This window comes from Denticeps clupeoides, chromosome 20, assembly GCF_900700375.1.
Source record: "Denticeps clupeoides chromosome 20, fDenClu1.1, whole genome shotgun sequence".
Taxonomy (NCBI): domain Eukaryota; kingdom Metazoa; phylum Chordata; class Actinopteri; order Clupeiformes; family Denticipitidae; genus Denticeps; species Denticeps clupeoides.
Genome location: NC_041726.1, coordinates 11234528 through 11256242, shown reverse-complemented (window position 1 = coordinate 11256242; position 21715 = coordinate 11234528). Strand labels below are relative to the sequence as shown.

The window sequence follows — 21715 nt, the reverse complement described above, 5'->3', positions numbered from 1 at the left end:
CAGGGGCCACCATGGGTGGGGCTGTCAGAAAGCACTTCATTCCGGAGACAACGAGCCCTGTGACATTGCAATAGGTTAATATATAGGCAGTCACATGGTGTCAGTGGTGTCACTTCTGAGTCATACACATGTACAGCTTCAAGAAGCAGACAAATTGTGCAACTATTTTTTTTCCCACTTTTTTCCCAGTTGATTGGCTCTTCAAATTCTTTCAATTCTTCAATCAACTGCTGATCGCATTTGAATCATAAATCCAATTATCATAATAATATTCTGAAATAGGTGAAAATGAATATTTTGTGTTTTGCAACATATAAATGATTTAGATATGATAGAGGGACTCATTTGGATCACTGATCTCCTTGCCATTTGTGGAACTTTGGGTACTATTAGCCTAGTCAGCAAGACACTCACCTATAAAGAAGATCACAAAGTCACAGACACAAACCCCACTTACTACCATTGTGTTCCTGAGCAAGACCCTCCAGGGGGACTGTCCCTGTAATGACTGATTGTATGCCACTCTGGATAAGGGCGTCTGGTAAATGCTGTAAATGTTAAAGGTTTGCTGAAATAGTGCCCGTGGCTTAGAGAAGTCAGAATCAAAAATATATTCTGTTCGATCCTGTTATTATACACTGAATATATTATATTGTATCACCCTTACAGAGCCATTGAATTTATAGTAACACGGTAAGTTACAATTTTATTGTCGTATACGGATAACAATGCAGCGTCGCTTGTGCAATGAACTCAGCTCAACTTTAATTATAAGGAGCAACTTGGTAGGAAAAATGCATTTAAATATACGCAAGGGAAAAGTAACCAAGGGGATAGCAAATGAACAAAATCAGGAGTCAAATTCAAAATTCTAATTATTTTTGTCACGTACACAGTCATAGACAGTATGATATGCAGTGAAATGCTTTTGCGACTGCTGTAGACCTCAATATTGCAAATATTGCAAGTATTCAAGTGGAACTAATATGCAAAAATTGCAAACATAACCAAATATTACAATTTTGTGTTTTTAGACATAAAATATGTGTAACAGGCAGGTTGAAGGTGTGCAAATGTGTAAAGTAAAGTGGGGGGAAAAGAGTGCAAGGCAAGGATTTAATTGATATCAACGTTGGTCGTTCATTTAGTTAATTTAGTTGATTTGGAAGCGCGGCGCACACATGAAAGCCTTTGACAAAAAAAAAAAACACCCGAAGGGCTCCAAAATGGTGAGAGATAAGATAGAACTTTTTGGCCTTAATTCTAAACCGCATGTGTGGCCAAAACCAGGCATTGCTCATCACCTCTCCAATAGTGGTGATGAAGCAGTGAAGCATGGTGGTGGCAGCATCATACTGTGGGGTGTTTTGCAGCTGCAGGGACAAAATGACTGGTTGCAATCGAGGGAACAATTAATGCAGCCAAGTAGATGGACATTTTGGCCGAAAACCTTCTCCACAGTGCTCAGGACCATAGACTGGGCCAAAGGTTTACATTAAAAAAGACAATGACCTTAAGCACACAGCTAAAATAATGAAGGAGTGGCTTCACAACAACTCCATGACTGTTCTTGAATGGCCCAGCAAGAGCCTAGACTTAAACCCAACTGAGCATCTCTGGAGACCACCAACGTTTACCATCCAACCTGCCAGAATGGGGGGTTCTGCAAGGAAGAACGTCAGAGGATCCCATATCCAGGTGTAAAAACTTGTTGCATCTTTCCCAAAAAGGCTCATGGCTGTATTAGGTCAAAACCGCGCGTCTACTAAAGACTGAGCAAATACTGAATACTTTGGTATATCTACTACTTAGCTAGATATTTCACCAGCGCCGCCTGTGGGCCGCCCCGCGCACTGCAGCCGAAGCGCCGCCGAGCTCGCGGGGCAGCGGCGATGATGTCATCTGACCCCCCCCCCCTCCCCGTCCCGGTCCCGCCTCCCCCCCCTCTAACCACCCCGCTCGGAGGAGCCGATTCCTCGCAGCCCGGGCGGCGCATTCCGCTCTTCCGCCGACGTTCCGCGCACCGACTGCTGGGATAAACTTTTCCGCGGAGGCTGCTGGCGAGCCCCGTTCAGCGGGACGGAACTTTAATTCCCCGACGGGGACCAGAAACTGCAGAAAAGAAGAAGAAGAAGAAGGAAAAAAAAAAAAAAAACACTCGAGATGAATCGGAGTTTTAATAAGTCGCAGCCCCTGCGGTTCTTGGAGCGCAGCGCGGTCGAAGTGAAGAGCAAGGTAAGGCCAGCGGCGGCGACTCGGTCCCCCGACCTCCAGCAACTTTTCTAGGCGGGACCGTCGTCGGGACCTCGGCTGCAGCGTGAAGCGCCTCGGCGTGCTGCTCCAAACGCGCCCTTATCGCCGAACGTCAGGTTTTTTCTTTTTTTTAAATTATTTTTTATTTGTTTTTTTTTTTCTATTCGAAATCACTTGACGGAGCCCCGGAGCTCCGCAGGTATTCAAAGCCGTCGCCTGTTCAGTTAGCACGTTTATCCCGCGTCAGGTTCATCGCTCCTTTTTTCTCCATTTTTTTTCTCTCGTTTTCCTGTTTTCCTGCTCGAATTTGCCTCCGGTTTTCCACAAACGCGGCGCCTCCGGTTCAGGTTACGGCGTCCGGGCGGTGAGTTTGACCGAAGTTGCCGGACGCTTTCGGCCACGGGGTCTTCACTCGTCCCCCCGCCTCCCCGGACGCAGTGACCTGTCAACTCGTCTATTAATTATTATTATTATTATTATTATTATTAACAAACCCGTTGCAGTAAAAGACCAGCCACAGACGCGCCGTAAGTAAGTGACGCGGTGACCTCTGACCTCGGCTCAGGATCTAGACGTAGAAATGAGAAATATCGATAATACCGAATGATCTGACTCATGTGCATGGGGTGGAGCGCATTATGATATTACATTGTTGTGTTTTTTCAGGGGTTTTTTTGTGTGGGTTCCTGGGGACGTGAGGTGGGATGGGGGTGTTCTGACAGATCTGCATACTCTGTCAGGATAGCGTACAGGTAGAGCAAACTAACCCGAACCGTACCCACATACACCGTACAGGCCAAAAGTTTGGACACACCTTCTCATTCGATGTGTTTTCTTTATGTTCATGACTATTTACGTTGGTAGATTCTCACTGAAGGCATCAAAACTATCAATGAACATGTGTGGAGTTACGTACTTAACAAAAAAAGGTGAAATAAGTGAAAACGTGTTTTATATTCTAGTTTCTTTGCTCTGATTACTGCTTTATACACTCTTGACATTCTCTCGATGAGCTTCAAGAGGTCGTCACCTGAAATGCTTCTCCAACAGTCTTGAAGGAGTTCCCAGAGGTGTTTAGCGCTTGTTGGACCCTTTGCCTTTACACTCTGTGGTCCAGCTCACCCCAAACCATCTGGATTGGGTTCAGGTCCGGTGACTGTGGAGGCCAGGTCTCCACTTTTTGTAAAGTACATAACTCCACGTGTTCATTCATAGTTTTGATGCCTTCAGTGAGAATCTTAAGAATGTAGATTCATTCGACCGAATCCCGGGCGTGACCGTGCGCTGCGACGCCGCGTTTCCCGAGTCTCTGCCGTTCGGACCGGTATGCTGATCTGTTAAAACGGGGGCCGCCAAGAAGCCGCGGGCCCGGTGCCGGTTTCCATCTCTTTTGTGCCTCTGTCCCGCCGTAATTCATAACAGGGCCTTGGAATGCCAGTCTGCTGTTGGCAGTGAATGGCGCCCCCGCCCCCCATTTCACCCCCATCAGGCTCCGTACTCTGTGAGAATCGGTGGATCCCGGGGGCGCAGACCGTAGTTTTGGGTGAAACCAGTGCAGCCGGCGTTACGACGGGCCGAAACGAAAGAACTGGGAGTAGTAGCACCACGCTCCCCGAAAACGGATAGAAATAAACGCAGGCCGCCATTACTCATGCCTGTGAGTCACCAGAGCCACATCGGTCACCTTCGCGTGACGTCGCCAGGGCAGCCGGCCTGATGCTTCCGTTTCCTGCTGCCCCATGACGGGTTCCGTTCAGGGACAGTGGTGAAGATAAGACGGGGACGGCCGAGACGTCTCAGCAGGGCCTGTCGAGTCGGCCCTTGTAACGTGTAAAGCTGCTCGTCCTGCTCCACGTTTTTTACTTTTTTTTTTTTTTACGGGGCCCCAACCGCCTCGCGTTCCCGCATCTCCGTGCACCAAGTCGTAAACCGACCCGCCACGTTACGCTCGACTCCGGGTTCTTCGTGCCCAAACCTGCAAGTGATGAGAAGCACACTGCTGTCATTGTTCTTGATGCGCGGAGAGACCCTGTCTGATCACGCTCCGACTTCGCCGCCGCCACAGGTCCGGCACGTACTGCTTTTTACCCTCGATCGTTCACCGAAGCCGCCAAAACATCCCGACCTTAAGACCACCCGGTTGGTTTGCGGTAGGAGGCAAATCGCTGGTGTAGAACCACGAGAAATATCCGGACGCGGCGCCCACCAGCCTCAGCCAATGAGAGGGCACGACGCGAGACCGAGGAAAGGGGGCGGGGACCCCGCCCACGTGGGCCAGGCCGCTTCTTGACACACGTCCGTGTGTTTTGCCAACTGATTTTTGCACTAACAACTCATAGCGTTTGTGTTTGTTGTCCCCCAAGTTGACGTGAAGGTTACGTCCTTGTCCCTTTTTTCGTGACTAAACGTTATTTTGCAGGTGGGGGTGTAAACCAATGCAGCCGGTCACGCCGTACAAACCATTACGATGCGATAAGTTGCGTAAAAAACGTGCAGTTTTTTTCTTCTGTCTTCTCCACTTCTAGATTCCATATTCATTTTGGGTTTTTACTTCGTTCTTTCTTTTATGCCGAATCACTATCTTTTCTGACAAGACAACCTGGAATCGCACACGCGGAGGCCCGTACCACTCCCGCCGCGAGCCGCGGTCCGCCCTTCTCCCGGTTAATCACGGGCTGCCGCGACTCTCCGAGCGCGGAATTACGCCGGAGCTGAACCGTCCACAAATTACTGCTGTGATGTTGTCCAACTGCTATTGTGTGAGACAAAGCCTGGCTTCTGTGTGTGTGTGTGTGTGTGGGTTTCTAACTCGTTCATTATCACTTATCACACGACAATATCCTCAACTTCCACCTGATCACGGCGTGATGTTAATGGTGGAAATTTAGCCCCGCCCCCCCCGCCAGCGACGAAGCTCGACAGGAGCAGGCGACGCGGGATCACCACGTCAGCTTCTTCCCCTTTCAGCAGCTCTGTCCGCACGCCATTGTTCCATTGTCTCTGTGGTCCTCCTGCTTCCCTGCGATTTCCTCGCGGCAGAGACACCAGGTTCACAGTGTGGGAGTGGGGGGTGAAAGAAGGGTTTTCCCCACGGCACGTGTCCTTCTCTGATGCTCTTTTTTTAATTGAAAGTTTTGACTTCAGAACTCGATCCTGAACGGCTAACTAAGAGAAAATAAAAAGGAGAGGACAAGGACCATTTGTTTGAATTTTGTCTGCTTTTGAAGGACTGTTTGGTCTGTCAGATGAGTTGTGCGGTAAAAACACAGTAAACGCTCCCACCTCGTCCCTTCAGCACCGTTCTTTTGTGCCGCAGTATGGGGCCGAATTCCGCCGCTTCTCTGTGGACCGCCTCAAGCCCGGCAAGTTCGAGGAGTTCTACAAGCTCGTCACCCACGTCCACCGCCTGGCCAGCATGGAGATCCTGATCGGCTACGCCGACATCCACGGCGACCTGCTGCCCATCAACAACGACGAGAACTTCAGCAAGGCCGTGTCCACGGCCCACCCCCTGCTCAGGATCTTCATACAGAGACAAGGTAGGCGCTCCCGCTTGCCGCGTTTTTATCATCTGGTATCGTGAGCGTCCATGTTCGCACCCGGCCCCGAGTCCTCCGCTGATTTAAGATCATTAAGATGACAGTCGGAATTCATGGCCGCCCTTTCCAGCCAGGAATATCGAGCCAAAGAGCTGAATTTTGGGAAAAGCGTAGCGTTACACATGCTGAAAAGAGCTTCGGTCGGGCTGAAATGGCTACCTAGCAAACAGTGTGACGTTTAGAGCTGTGATGGTCATTGTCACCCCAGACGGTGTCACTGGACAGACGTTGGGCTCCACTCGCGGCCTCTGGGGTTGCGGACGCTCCACTTCCTCCATGTGGACCGGAGACGGCATCCTGTAGGAAAAGCTCTTGGTTTTCAATACAAACCTGACTGAGGGGGGCTTTCCTTTATTTGAAGGGTCTGGCTGCTTCTCTATACAATCTGCTTGTTAGGGAATATTTGTAGGGGATATCTATATATTGACGATTATGTAGGACTGCGCGATAAGACCTCAAATCAGAATCGCAATTCTGACTAATGAACACTTTTTTTTTTGTTTTTAGGCCACATGGTCCGCTGCTCAAACCTTTTATGATTTAAAAATGATTTAAGGAACACCAAGATGGATTATTTATGGTTATAATAATAGCAATAGGTTATTGTGAATATTGTGCTTTTTTTTTTAGTTGCTCATACATTTGCATATGTTACTGGCACAATTATGTGAGCACCAACACTTGTTACAAAATGTCTGGGGTGGACCAGTGCCCCTTACGAGAATTTGCATAATTGCTTTTCTTTTCTTTATTGATTGCATTGGTGTCGGTTAACAATACTTCTTTTCATTGGTTTAAAAGACTTTTGTGCAATGGGAAGCGCATTAAAAAACAGCCTTATTCCCAGGTTCCCACAATTATATAGAATATATACATACAGTACAGGCCTTTATTTTTTTTTCTTTATTTTTGTGACCATTTACGTTGGTAGATTCTCACTGAAGGCATCAAAACTATGAATGAACACATGTGGAGTTATGTACTTAACAAAAAAAGGTGAAATAACTGAAACATGTTTTATATTCTAGTTTCTTCAAAATAGCCGCCCTTTACTCTGATTACTGCTTTCCAACAGTCTTGAAGGAGTTCCCAGAGGTGTTTAGCACTTGTTGGTCCCTTTGCCTTCACTCTGCGGTCCAGCTCACCCCAAACCATCTGGACTGGGTTCAGGTCCGGTGACCGTGGAGGCCAGGTCTCCACTTTTTGTAAAGTACACAAAAGAAAATACTTTTGGCCTGTACTGTATATACTCACACACATATGGTGCATCTTTGATGTTGTTATTGCCAATTTAATTAAATATTATTGATGACCTAAATGACGAATCATTTGAAAGAATCACTGTATTACAATCCTAATAAATTAGGCCGAAGTGATAATTTTGTTTATTTAGCTTAGCATTGGGACTGTCTGCTCGTACCGCGGGCTTCTGCTCAGCGTCTGTCTGTAAGTTAAGCCCTGCTGTTATCAAACAGAAAAAGGCCCTAACCCCCTAAAGCAGGTCAGGGGGGAGAGCGTATCTACTGGCATACCAGAGGAACAAAAGAGGAATGGGGGCTCCTGCGGCGGCTGGAGGGCTCTCGTCGCCCCTCTGCGCCCCCGTCCGAAACAAGGGGGACGCTCAGAAAGCGGAGTCCTCCTGCCAGCCGAGTAGCGGGCACCGCAGTGGGCGTGGAGAAGTGTATCGCTAAATCCCCCGAGGAATGCGAGCTCGCTCGGCTCTGTGTGTCTGTCGGCGCGGGCGCGGCCGCTGGACCCGTTTTCACAACATGCGAATGAGCCGCACGAGGCGCATAGTAACGTTGGCGCTGACAGGCCGTCCAATGAGGAGAGTCCGGCAGCAGGCAGTCCGCTTTGGTTCTTCAGAGGCAAATTGAAATCGCGTAAGAACTGCTCTCGTATTTTTATAATGTGTGTGTATATATACACAGTTGTCAGCGTTTTATAAGTCTCTTTTATTGACAATTACATCAACTTTATGCAGTGCTGGCCCTTTTTTTCCCCCCCAAGACCTCCGCAATTCGCCCTGACGTGTTGTCAATAACCAAAGCCTGGCTGATGGCGACCCATTCCTTCAGAATCACTGCTTGGAGTTTGTCAGAATTTGTGGGGTTTTTTTTTGTTTGTCCACCCGCCTCTTGAGGATTGACCACAAGTTCTCAATTGGATTAAGGTCCGGGGAGTTTCCTGGCCGTGGACCCAAAATTTCAATGGTTTGTTTCCCAAGCCAACTAGTTCTCACTTTTGGCCTTACAGTACGATGCTCCATCGTGCTGGAAAAGACGCTGTTCTTCACCAAGCTGTTCTTGGATGGTTGGCAGAAGGTGCTGTCGGAGGATGTTTTGGTGCCATTCTTTATCCGTGGCTGTGTTCTGAGGCAAAATTGTGAGTGAGCCCCCACTCCCTTAGATGAGAGAAGCAGCCCCACACGTGAATGGTGTCAGGATGCTTTGCTGTAGCCACGAGACAGGGTGGTGGCGCTCAACTTTTCTTCTCCGGACAATCATTTTCCAGATTTTTCCAATCGGAAAGGGGCTTCATCAGAGAAAATGACTTGGCTCCATTCCTCAGCAGTCCAATCCCTGTAGTTTTAGCAGAATATCAGTCTGTCCTTGATTGTTTTTCTTGGAGAGAAGTGGCTTCTTTGCTGCCCTTCTTGACACCAGGCCATCCTCCAAACGTCTTCACTTTGCTGTACGTACAAATGCTGAGCATTTCCAGAGCATTCTCTGCACTGGCGGCACCCCGATCCCGCAGATGAATCATCTTTAGGAGACGGTCTTTGTGCTTGCTGGACTTTCTTGGCCACCCTGAAGCCTTCTGCACAACACATGAACTTCTCTACTTGAGGTTTTTGATGATCTGATAAATGGTTGATTTAGGTGCAACGAAATGATGACTGTACGTGTTTTCTTGCAGGTAACCATGGTTATCAGAGGAAGAACAATGATTTCACCCTCCTTTTAAAGCACCCAGTCTTCTATTCTAACTCAATCAGCATGACAGAATGATCTCCAGCCTTTTGCTCCTCAACACTCTCACTTGCGTTAACGAGAGGATCACTGAAATGATCTCAGCAGGTCCTTTTGTGGCAGGGCTGAAAGACAGTGGAAGTGTTTTTTTTGGGGGGGATTAAGTTCATTTTCATGGCACAGTGGGACTTTGCAATTAATATTATTACCCCCCTCATAACATTCTGGAGTATATGCAAATTACCATAATAAAAGCGGACGCAAAATTTGTCCTTCTCAAAACTTTTGTCCCCAACTGTATCAGTAAACTGATAAGTGTGGGAAAGAGGGACTTTTAAAAATTATTATTATTATTAATAAGACACCTGGCAGACTCTGATGATACATAAAATGGAAAATTGTTTGGCAGCTTCATATAAATAATAATAAAAAAAAACCAACCTCCCTAGAGCTTATTAAGATGACGTGCCCACGTCTGGTCCAGCCAGATGCGGCGGACGCCACGCATTACTTCGGCATTTGAGCAGTTTGGCTGCCGTGTGTCTGAAATGTCTACATAAAAAGATGCAGGGATTGTCTCCGGCTCGGATGGATTTAGTGTGATCTTTCCAAACCTCATACAGGAAAAAAAACGCAACTGCCTTCATTTAGTTGGAATTTAGTGTTCAATGTTGAACTCTACAACTAACACTCGGTTTTGACAGCCCCAATGTATATAAAACGTGAGCCCAGTTCTTCAGTTTTCTATCTGGCTCTGATAGATTTCCTCCCCAACATTTTTTTTTTTTTTTTTTTTTGGGTTTGTTTGGTGACAAGCTCAGTGGCGAGATGCTGGCTGCCCTCTAATGCAAATGAGGCACGTTGCTCATAGCGATGCCATTCAGCTTTAAGAATAGTCGCCCATTGTACCGCAGCCACAATGAACACTGTTAAAGTCTGTCCCTCTGCGCACCCCCGTGTGAGAACCGAGGCGCTGGGGACGCACCTAAAATCTCGGGCCTGGGGTCAGGCCGGTCTTCCCGTAACGAAGGTTCTATCGCCCTGCTGCTCACCCTCACACTCACTCTGAGTCAGACTGCAGGCAAGATTGCACACAGCCTCCTTCGCAGCCCCCAGCTTCCAGAAAACTCTGACTCCGTCCCACATTAAGAATGTTTTTACAGTGTTCTTAAAAACTGTGCTCATTATGGCGTTTCAAACCGAGGCAAGTGCCGTTGGCCCCGGGCCACAGGTTGGGATTTAAGGAGGAACTGTCGTCTTGCTACGGAAAAGACCCTCTGAAGTGCACCTGCACTGGCCTTTGATTGGCCCAGGGCTGGATAATCCCCTTAGATCTCTGGGTAGTGACTGATCTTGGTCTAAGTAGAGGAGCGCCTTCACTTGTTCTAACTTGAGTCCTCACGCTGTTTTCCGAAACGAGTGGAGACCAGGAGTGTGCAGAAAAGTCGATTTTTCTCCCCCTTATGATACATTGTTATTATATGTTTCACATATATTGAGAAACGCTTTATTTTCCCCTTGTGTACTCAATGTGTAGAAGACATCATAGAACAGACCTAGCATCTCCTGATGTGACCACTGATTCAAATCTACCTGTCTACATTTATCTTTCAAAACGCTATTCAAATAGGCGCATAGTAGAACCTTGGGACTGGATGGAAAAAATAAAGTGTTCAGTAGAGACTGTTGCTGTCTCTTGTAGTGTCATTTCATAACCCCGTTGCGTGAAGCCCAGATTTAAAATGCACATCTTTAGGAAGAAATAGCATGCGATTGCATGTCCAAAGACAAGTGTGCTCTGTGTCAAATATTAAGGCCAATTGAAGAAATTTGTATGCATAAACCAGCCCCAATTTTTACCTCGTTGATTGTTGACCCCACTAGCATACAAAGTCTGAGGTACCAAATAAGCGGCATGAGTTCACAGGCTTTTTACACAAAATATCGAATCCGTAATGGACAAGCGGATTAATTTCAGAACGTGCAACAGTTGTATTATGTCATCCGGTCCTGCAGGTCAGTGTTTAAACTCATGTGGCTGATCTAGGCCAGTCAGGGGTTTTATGCACTTTCTGGCTCTCCTTTCACTTTCCTGTCTTCTGAAAGAACTTGTCTTAAATCTGTTATTGCGAGAACAAAGCTTGGCATGTAATGAATAGAAAAATGTCACTTGAGTATTGAACCAAAGTCCCTTTTTTATCTTGGACCCCTGCCTTAGGCACTGAACAGATTATAAAAGATAGCCCTATATTTGTGTAATAATTGTAATTTTTTAAGAAATTAACACAGGCGATTTGAACTCCCAGTCCTTTTATTTCAGTTTTCTGTCTGATGAAAGCAACGATTCAGTGCTGTCAAATTTCAGTGCACAAAGCTGCAATTTTCTTTCTTTTTTTTTTTTTTTAGTTATCTCACATTTTGTTTTAAAAATTGAATTTACATGCAGGATTAATATTTTACACTATGCGGTTGTCACTCTAAAGTCACATGCAGTGAGTCACTGAGCTAAAATGGATTATCATTTTCATCTGGGTACTACCCATGGTATATAAAACTAATCCTCTAGATAAACCTAATGAATTATGTAGGCCAGTGACTTGATCTTAACACCAAAGCCCCCTGCTGTCAGGTGCCTGTCTGTGATTCTGGGGACATCCAGGATGGAGTGATGGATTTGTAATAAAAAAAAAAAAAAAGTATATATACGGTCCATCTTTTTCCATTGGTCCAAGGACATGCTGGTTTGGTGAATTATTGACTTTAACACACCCTGCACTGCTAGGATGGGCTCTAGCATGCTCACATTGACCTTTTGAGGGTTTTGATAAGTTCTGTTGTACCAGCACCCAACTGTGTTCACAAATTACAATTAGTAATATTATTATTATATGCCCATTATTCAGAGGAGATCTGTTATTGTTCACCTCTAGATTTTTTTTTTTAAGCTGTACAGGTTTGAACGAACAGCTACACATGGCTGAGAGACAGAAGTAGCTTTGGTCGTGTTATTTTTCCAACTTCGTCAGAAGCCCAACTTGTGTTTGTCTCTGCTTAATGAGAATTTGCCCCTCTTACTGGCTTAATGACTCGGGGTGCAGATAAATCTTCCATGACTTCAGTTTTCATAAAGCCTGAGTGTTCTCAGTCTTGTTTTTTTCATAATATTGTTCTTGGAAACGGAGCAAGGCTTTGATCCACCGACTTGTATAATTTCTTTTTGTCTAACATTTTGATGCAGGCGCATGTCTTGGGTCTTTTTATGTTTATAATATCTTTTAGTAGAATGCCTAAAAGCAAAGCGCATTAAGATACGGTTGTTAAAATAACCATGAAAGAGATTGAATAACACATTGTTCCACAAGGTACAGTGTACAGCCCCTCCTAAACGCGGGCTGCTGTTTTTGTTTTGCGTGTCCCTGTCTGCTGACCAGAGTGGTCTGTCAGCACATCTGGTTGGCTGAATCCGAGGCTGCTGGGAACTCTGTAACAGGAGAATGCCTCGAGGGCCACGCACAGTCCCCCCCCCCCCCCCCTCCGGGACTGGCGGCAGCTGTTCGCCACACTATTCTGCGGTCTGAGGGATGGGCGCATAAATGGAGTCATGCTTTATTCCTTGAACCTGATGAGCGGCCCCACCAGGCCCCCTGAGAGATTACATTAAGTGTCGGATTTGTTTTAATGTCATATTTTTACATCCATCTCTCATTGGCGCACAAGAGGATTACACAGTTCACGTGCTGGCTGAGGGGAATGCTTCGCATTTCCGTGTTTCCACTGCACCTTCTTTAAGCCTTGCTGTATTGTCCACGTCTTTTTGGGACTCGTAGTTTGAGAGACAGCCACACTAGAGCCCGGCTCCACTGTTGCGTTGCGCATTACGCCAGCAGACTCTCATCAGATGGATCGCTCCAGGCACATCAATAAAAGCACCAGATCTGCGCTAGATCGGACTAAACAGCCGCCACATGTTATTCATAGATGGGCTTTTGAAGAGGGAAGGAGAAAGGAAAACAGCTGTCAGGCCTCTCCTCCGTAGGTTGGCTACCAAAAACATCTCCCGCTGAATGCTACTGAATGCAGGCCCATGTTGGGGAAGGCTGCGGACACCAGGCACACAGTCTTCCAGACACTGGATCTGAGCGAAATGTATTATTTTTGTTATTGTGATACACACCACAGCACTCAGTGAAGTGTGTCCCCTGCATTCAACCCTTTTCTGAGCAGTGGGCAACCATGAAAGCCAGTCGGCAACCTGTGTGTCACGTTCTTTTGAAGGAGCAGCTTCTACGAATATCCTGAGCAGTGCAGAATTTGCCAGAGCCATGCAAACAAATTACAACTTCACAGGAGCGTGATATAATGCTTCTGACGTCCCATGCTCATTAGAAAGTTCAAGGAGATCATTCACTGCGGACGGTAGACTTGCCGTGGTGGTGCAGTGTGAGTCTTTATCTGACTCATAACAAAGTGTAGTTGTGACCAACTATGCAGTATATGCCGTCTAATACATTAGCCAACTTGCTTGAAATGCTGTCCATGTTATTGGATATGCAGGAGAGCTGACGCGTCCCAATAAAAATAAAAATGTCAGTATATACATTAAAAAAAGGTTGCAGAAGGTTTCATGGATCTGGGTCTAGAACACCAAATGTTAAAAAATGTTGTCAAAAACCTCTTATGTTTGGTCATTCTTGGACTGATGATGTTGCATGAAGTTTAACGCATTCTAGTTTACAAACTGAGGACCGGTAGGGTAGCCATCAATGCATTAGCAATATTAGCAATATCTAGCAATAGCAGTGGGACTACAGTGTAGCTCTACTGAGATTCTGAATATGAATTGCAATTTGTGGGTGAAAAGCTGAAATATTAATCTCTGGAAACACAATGCATTGTAGCAATAAGCCAGGAAAGAGGGAAACTGAACTGCTGTTCATAGTTGCTAACGTTAGCCTAGATTGATTTTTTTTTTTTTTAGTTTAGCTTTATCCGCGGTCAGTGGCCGTATGGAACTTATGGAGTCCAATTTCTGGTCAGATGTAACATTATGTTGCTAGTTAAAGATTACAGTACGTTTTTCCATTTACATTTGTACCATTTATCCTACACCAGAGCGACTTACAGCCAGTAGATACAGGGACAGCCCCTCCGAAACAAGCAGATACATGCATCTCAGCCACATATAAAAACGCTGAGACCTGGCGCTGAGCACACCAAAAACCTGGATGCATCGATGCTTTCCATCCCGATTAGTTAAATATAACTGGGTTACTACATCCCAGTTTCGAGGTCCACTGAATGCAGCATTATTGTAGCTAGCTCTGCTCTGTTTAGCTTTGCTTAGCTGTAAACATCAACATTAGCATGGTTTTTTGTTTTTTTTTTAAATGCTGCAAACACAAGCACATTTGAACTCCCCTACAGAAAAAAGCCCACTTAACCACAACAGTGTTAATGTGGGAGCTGAAGGACGTAGTAAACTAAAACATCCGGAGCATAACAAACAAACGCAAAACGTGTTTGTTTGGGACATTTGTTTAGTAGCACTACGTGACTAAGTTCAGCTTCCGTAGTTTATCATTGTTTTTGTGGTTTGCCTTTTTTTTTCCCTTTGCTTCACCACTCCACAGGAAGCTCCTCTCCTCGCTCTTAAAAATGCTTAAAAAGGCTCTGCAGTAAAGTGAGATGTGTGTGGCCCAATCATGTGTGGTGCACGTATTAAAGAGAAGGCAGTAAAGGAGCGTAGGAAGCGCATCTGGCAGAGAGAAGGAGAGAAAATGGGTGGAGAATGCGAGTGCTGCTCTCTTTTGTCTTTTTTTTTTTCATCCAGAACATTCAAATCACACCCCGCCGATAGTTTATGCTTTAAAATATTTTATACAAATGTGTTGTACATGCATCTCTCATAATCTGAGAAGAGAAGTGATGTGGTTGTACTAATTTGTAAGATAATTTGTGACACATTGTGACATTTTGTCGTAATGAAGGCTCCATGTAGGGTCTCGTTGAATTCTGTGACATCTTGATTTAAAAAATATATTTTTTAATTGCTTTGTTAGGCATAGTATTTTTTTTCCTGCTGAAGTCAGGACTTCTGCACCTTGGTCTTTTCTTCACCTGGCAGAAGACGCTGTTCTTGCTTCACACATCACAGCCTGCAGCCTTTTACACACACACACACACACACACACACACACACACACACTGGTACACGTGATTTAATTCCACTTACCGTTTATTGGTTTTGGCAGAGCGTATACTATTCTAGCTTTATGAGCAGGTTCTGTGATTTATGTGAAGGAGATTGTTGTATAACTGCAGCGAACGTGTGAAGCTTTTGGATTGGGCACTGAGAGATCCATATGGATTCCCCATCATTCCCAACCACACTTCTGAGTGTTTGTCGCCTTGCCAAAACTTTTAGCCTCAGGTGCCCGTTCCTGAAAAGGGCAGCGGGGTACGAAGCCTCCATTCTTTCTCCTAGTCCAGGAAGTGAATTCTGCCTTTCGCCCCAAATTTGGAATCCGTACTTGTTTAAAGCCAAAGGCTCCTGCTTCTGTGGCCTCTGGACATGGCCCAGTCCGATGTGGTTGGTGGTGTGAAGAGATGCGCAGAATGTGGCCCTCAGCGGGGTGTGCAGATGGAGGGGTGCATTATGGGTGCCGGATATCAGACGCCTGCGTTCGGGGCCTTTTGCTGCATTGAGACTGCAGTGCGCTGCAGTTCTTGCTTAATTACAGCCCTGTGATGGGACAGGGCCAGACATGCGCAGGCCAGGGGGAGCTCAGCGTGAGCCAATGGTGTGCTCAGCGCCAGATCTCAGCATTTTTATATGTGGCTGAGATGCATGTATCTGCTTGTTTCGGAGGATTATTGCTGCTGGGCGTGGTGCAACATGGCCTAAATATCACAGTTTAAAATCGATATTTTAGGAAACAGCGAGTAATAATGTTGTCGTTCTATTATTAAAAACGTAGGATTTTAACAAGATGCAGATGTAACTTTTCCTCAGTAGTCTGTATTTATGTCTCATGTCGTGCTGAGTCTGGGGTTTTATCGGAATACGATTACTTGTTCTGTACCCCCATTGCAGGCTTTGCTTCATGGACGAAACTCGCACCTCTTTCGCACACAGCCTGACTAAATACTTTTTGATTGCATGGAAGAAAACATTTTGCAACCTAAATGAACAATGTCACAATTTCTCTACTTCTAGAAAATGTGACCGCGAGCAGGTGGTGTTGTAAACAAAGCAGCTGTGCCCAACTGTTGCTGACAAACACGGGAACTTTTTAATCATTTTTTAATAAAGAAATAATATATAAACATTCACATACACTGCATAAAGAAATTAATGATAAAATGGATAAATAGCTAAAAAAAAGAACAAATAAATAATAAATAAAAAAACATTCTCGCCCAGTGCACCAAACGGGCCTGGACCGCTCCTTTCTGTGAGAGATGTGTGAGGAGCAGTTTTTCTACCAGCATGTGTACTTCCTGCTGAAACGTGGTACTGAAAGTGGACAATATCGATACCATCGTGGTAGTGGACCAGCAGATGCAAAATTGACATTTAAGTATCAATACCACTGTAACAAAATCTATTCTAAATTTTAGTATCAATTAGTATTGGAGAATTGAGTTCTTTCTTAATTTGTTACAATCCTATAGCAAGTTTGAGAAACATTTTGTCATTTCGCATAGAATTTTGCCTACATCCATGAATTGGACAGATTGGGCATTCTGGGCATTCTGGATTGTAGTGCTGGATTTAATTATGAGCTGCGTCACATATACAATATATAAATGTAAACTATAGTTTCAATACACCTTGTTGCAGTTTGTAAGATCTTCACATTTAAGCCTTAGCAGCTCTGACAGTCTTAGCAGGTACAAATTGCAAATACTTGAGTCTTTAGCTTCTCGAAAGAGGGGATTTAGTTGTAGGGGGGGAATGGCAGGTGGCGGGGTGAGAACAGTCTGGAGTTAGGCCTGCTTGTACTGGCCTGAAGGAGCAAACAGAAAATTGCAGATGTGGAGAATAAGGAGAGAAGGTGCATGGTATGGTACATTTTACAGTGTTCAGCAGATACTAGGGCTGGGCGACATGGCAAAAGAAGTTACGATTAAAGTTTTCCCATATCGAACGATTAGATTTTCCGTTTGATTTCCATCACAATTTGTTTTCTGGTATTGCCCGGCTGAAACCAACTTTTTACTGTTTAGTAACTCACTTATTGACACTTAACTTTTTAACTCTTATATAAATGTTCAATGCTGCCTTAGCCATTACTACATTGCTGCATTCTTATTTTTATTTAATTTTTATTCGTACTCATAAATGTATGTCGGTCTCTCATTCTCTCTGTGCACTTGTTGAATGTCTTGTACATACACGGGAAGACATACAGTGTACATACACTCTGTGAAGTTGTAGCATGAGCAATTTCCTTCGGGATTAATAAAGTTTTTTGATTTGATTTTTCGCAGCCCTCCTTGGCTCTGTCTTCAGTGGTTTCTCTCTTTGCTAGGTTCATGCGGTGAACAACGTTACGTGGTATCGTATTCCAGTGCCTCAGCAGCTGTGTGTCTCCATTTGAAAGTAATGCTAATACACAAACAAAATATTTTTTTGCCTTTTTTTTCCCCTTTGCTTCACCACTCCATTGCGAACCACGTGAAAGATTGTGAATGTCCCAAGCTGAGAACTGAGATTGAGTTGAATTTTATTGCGATCATCAATTCAGATCACATCATTGCCCAACCCCAGCGACTTAGTCTGTAGTGACAGGGACAGTCCCCCTGGACACCCAGGGTTCAGTGTCTCGCTCAGGGACACAATGGCAGTAAAAGTGGGGTTTGAACCCGGGCCAGAGTGGCCCTCTGGTTCAGAGGAGAGTGGGTCACCCGCTTGGCTACTACCATACCCCTGCCTGCATATGTGAAGGTCTTGAGCACGATTAATGGCGGTGTTTGAGAGAAAGGAGCGAGATGAGGGCTTTCTATTATCTGTCGCATGCAGGACTTTTGATGCGAAAAAGATTGCCGCTAGAATGTTTTACGTATCTCCAAAGCTCTCTGGAATGTCGTGAGTTGTTTGTTGTGGCACCGAGATTCGATTTTTCCACTGGTCATCAGTGCGATTAGGCATGTAAAGGAGCATGAAATCGCTGGGTGGGGTCTCCTCACAGTACTGGCACATGGTCCGCGAGAACGTCGCGGGGGAAAGAGTGGGGATCCAGCCTGTCCTCAGCCTGAAGAGGTTATTTCGGGGGGCGTGTAATTAGAAAGGAGGTCCTGTCGTCTTGTCTCCTGCACTCGCCGCACTGCGGAACATAAACACAGGGCACAGGATATGCAGACCGTCTGCTCGGCCCCCGCCCAACGTCAAACCCACTTGAGAAACCCTGACGCCCATGGGTCCTGAAAGGGGAGGATAGTGGGAGGTCTGGTTGCAACATGGCTGCATTTCAGAAGGAGAGGCACAAAAGGAGTGTCAAGCCCTCAGTATAGCTCTATAGTATTTAGCTTGAATGTATAATATATATATGTGTGTGTGTGTGTGTGTGTGTGTGTGTGTGTGTGTGTGTGTGTGTGTGTGTGTGTGTGTGTGAGAGAGAGAGAGAGACTTTGTTTTGTCCAGTAAGCAGGTTGAAATGAACACATGCTTCTAGAACAATTTAATAAATGCAATGGTCTGAACTTAAAAATATTGCAATGGTTAAAGTAAGATTTAAGATTATCATCATTACCTGATATCTGGGTTCACAGTCCGTCAACAGATTTTTCTACTCTTCGAGTCTGCTCCAGGAGTTATTCCTGGCTCTGCCCTGCCCAGACGTGCCATGACCAATCGCTGAGCTGACGGAGATCTTCCCAAATCCCCTGAAACGGATCACAGCATGTGTCCCTCAGACGGTGTTGGTCTGGGTCACGAGAGCTCTCTTTTGCGCACCGTGTCCTGAGTTGACCTGATGTGTTTTTTTGCAGATGTTTGTCCGATTGGTGGCATCGCTGTCGGTTTGCCCCATATCCCTTCCTGGCGTACTGGAGGATGTGTGTCCTGTTGTCTGCTGTCTGGGTGCCGACTGTCCACAGCTAACAGTTTTTAGGCGGGGGAAGGGCGCTGCATTTTTCAAAATCCTCTTTAGTTTCGTATGTTTTGGCGTAGCATGCATCAGTTGAAATGTTCAATCTGGCTGTGTTGTGACCTATGGGCCTACTGCCGCCTTCCAGTTTTAATGCTGCTCTTGTGCCATTGACTGCTGCCTCGGTGGCGGGAGGGGAGGGGCTTGTGTGGATTTGTTGTGTCTGCGAATTTAAGGAACTTTCGAGCACAATGAGGCACGAGAAGTAAATACAGGTCAGACCTTTAAACTAATGAAACGGCTCACCACAGGCTTTATCTGAAATGCCTGTTGAAGGACATATGGCTTCAGGAAATGACTGGGGTGTCAATCTCTGCCTGCGGTGAGCTGATAGACGAAGCCCACAACACCGGTTTCACTGACAGGGAAGGAAGAGGGACTTAGAATGTCAGGGCTGAGTAAAAGGTATAGCATGGTATAGCATGCAAATCTATGAAGGGTTTATAATCTTTCTTTAACACTAGGACCTACAGTTTTAAATAATTTTTTTATCTTTTGTTCTCAAACTATGGTATGTGCGCCTCTGGCTCTGTGGCCAGTTCTAGCCGAGATGTCCAGTTGATTTGGTTCTTGTGTTTCGCTATCGTTTACTGTGTCAATATTGTTACATTATGGTTTTGCATGTTTCTGTGATAAAACCCGTAATGTGTGTTTTCATAGCTGTAGAGACCGTCCTTGTGTTCATGGAGCGCTTTTTTTTTTTTTTTTTTTATAATGTAGTACATTGTAGTTTCGGGCGCATTTCATCAGCAGTTTCCTTGTGTAATTTATGTAGAGCAATGACGGTACGCTTGGGCGTGCCTGCAACACAGGGTCTACAGGACTGGCACACAACTGATGTTGACCAACAACCAATCGCTATATTACGCTATACGGGTCCATAGCTAGCTTTTCATGAGTACTTCTCAGAGCATTACTAATTTGTCATGCAAAACAGTGGCACAAAACCAACCACATGTGGATTTTGTAAAAGGTTGCGGAGATTTGCGTAAAGTTGGTTGGATCCCCAAATTGATTTGATTGGCTGCCGCTTGTCGAACGTTCTTCAACTTACTGCTGCGAGCGCGCCGGACCCACAATTCCGCTTTGAAGGCACATGACGTTACCCCGAGTGAACGTTTCTTGCTGACACAAGCACAACACATTTCAGTATCTGTGAAATCTGTGGCATGATTATTCTCATAATTGATATTTTTAACTTAAGTCGTGAAGACACTGGAACAATGTCCGACCCCTCTCCACAGACGCGGGTTGAGTCCAGATCAGCAGATCCTCTAAAGGCCACATCTACGGGGAGGTGGAAGTTGAGATCATGTCGGATGTGCACAGACTTGCAGGCTGTTGGGATGTTTGTGTGTGTGTGTGTGTGTGTGTGTGTGTTGATTGATGTGGAGCTGTTCAAATCGTGTTTTATGTGAAGCTCAAGTAAAGTCGTGGCCGCGCCATGAAGCCGCTGAGAAGCATGATGCTAGCGGCCGTGCTACGTGTGCCAAGTTATTTGCTGACTGGAATGGTGCTGCGGCGGGCTTTGACTCTGGAATCTTAGAGATTTATTTATTTTATATTTTTTGGGAATGGGGGGTGGTGAATTTTGTGCGAGAAAGACAGATCATCATTGCTAAATTCAGCCAACAACGTGGGGAACCTGACACCGGCCTGTCGGCAAACCGGCCTGTTTCTGCCTGTCGGGGGGGAGGGCGGGGCGCGGTTCAGGTGCGGGCCAGCGACCCAGGCCTGCACAGGCCTGCAGATTTACCAAACACACCCAGGGGCTCTCCCTGGGCGGGACGAGACACGAGCAACATGTGCTGTGGAAGAACAAAATGGTTTCAGTACGTTTCGACACCCTGGTCACCATGCGCATAAGTCGAAATCCGACACCCAAATTTCAACCAAATTCCATTAAACATCAGTTGTGGAAATGAGTCTCCTGCACATTTAACCTCCCTTCTTGTTACCACCCAGTTCTTGAGCTGAATGAGGTGTGGTGGAAAATGGAAAGAACTAAGATGTGCCAAATCCGGGGTTGGAATAAACCAGGCCCACGTTCCTGTCACATTTAAATGAGGTCTTCTCCTGCCTGTTCTCATGTATCATCAACCTCTTGGTCCGTTGCGTAATATTCGGTATAAAACCAGGCAGAATAATAATTGTTAGTGAGTAATTACCTTTCAGAATCTACTATATTGCAGTCCTCGGTAGAGGTTTCATTATTTTAGTAGATAATTCACTTTATGTGGGTGCCATGAAAACAGATTCCTCGGTATCTGCGTGTGCTAGTCAGCATGACGAAAGCCATGAGTCAGCCTGCTGAAGGTGGTGGAGGGCCTAACGGACGTGATCCCAGACCCGCCCCACCATGCAGAGCAATGTCGGGCGTCATTACACCGTAGTCCTCCCTCCCTGATATGGTTCTGTTTGGTGCGAGATAAAGGGGAGAGGAGGAGGCCTGGGTTAACTCAGACTGGATAAGGCGGTTCGTTGGAGTCAGACTAGAGGTCACAGAGAGGTCAGGACCAGAACGATATCATCTATATAACCTTCCTCTTTAATCATGTCCTGTTGTTTCTTGACGCTTCTTGGACAGTATCTTGATTTTCAGAGCTGATTATCTTGTCCACAAATACTCTGTCTTTATCAGAATGATTAACTGTGTTGCAGTAATATTACAAGTAATAATGTGTGTGTGTGTGTTTGTGTGTCTAAATGTACCTAATTTATGGGCCATGTGTTGATAATA

At 45.6% G+C, this 21715-nt stretch overlaps 1 protein-coding gene across 1 annotated transcript in view; it reads left to right on the top strand.

Annotated features, from left to right (window-relative positions):
* The first annotated feature begins 1972 nt into the window (after positions 1–1972).
* pard6gb (par-6 family cell polarity regulator gamma b) overlaps positions 1973–21715 on the top strand; it is a 29445-nt gene continuing 9702 nt past the window's right edge. Inside the window, exons 1-2 of the mRNA XM_028964771.1 lie at positions 1973–2235; positions 5570–5792. Coding sequence (XP_028820604.1) covers positions 2164–2235; positions 5570–5792 — 295 coding nt within the window. The 5' untranslated portion in view covers positions 1973–2163. The remainder of the gene's footprint in view (positions 2236–5569; positions 5793–21715) is intronic.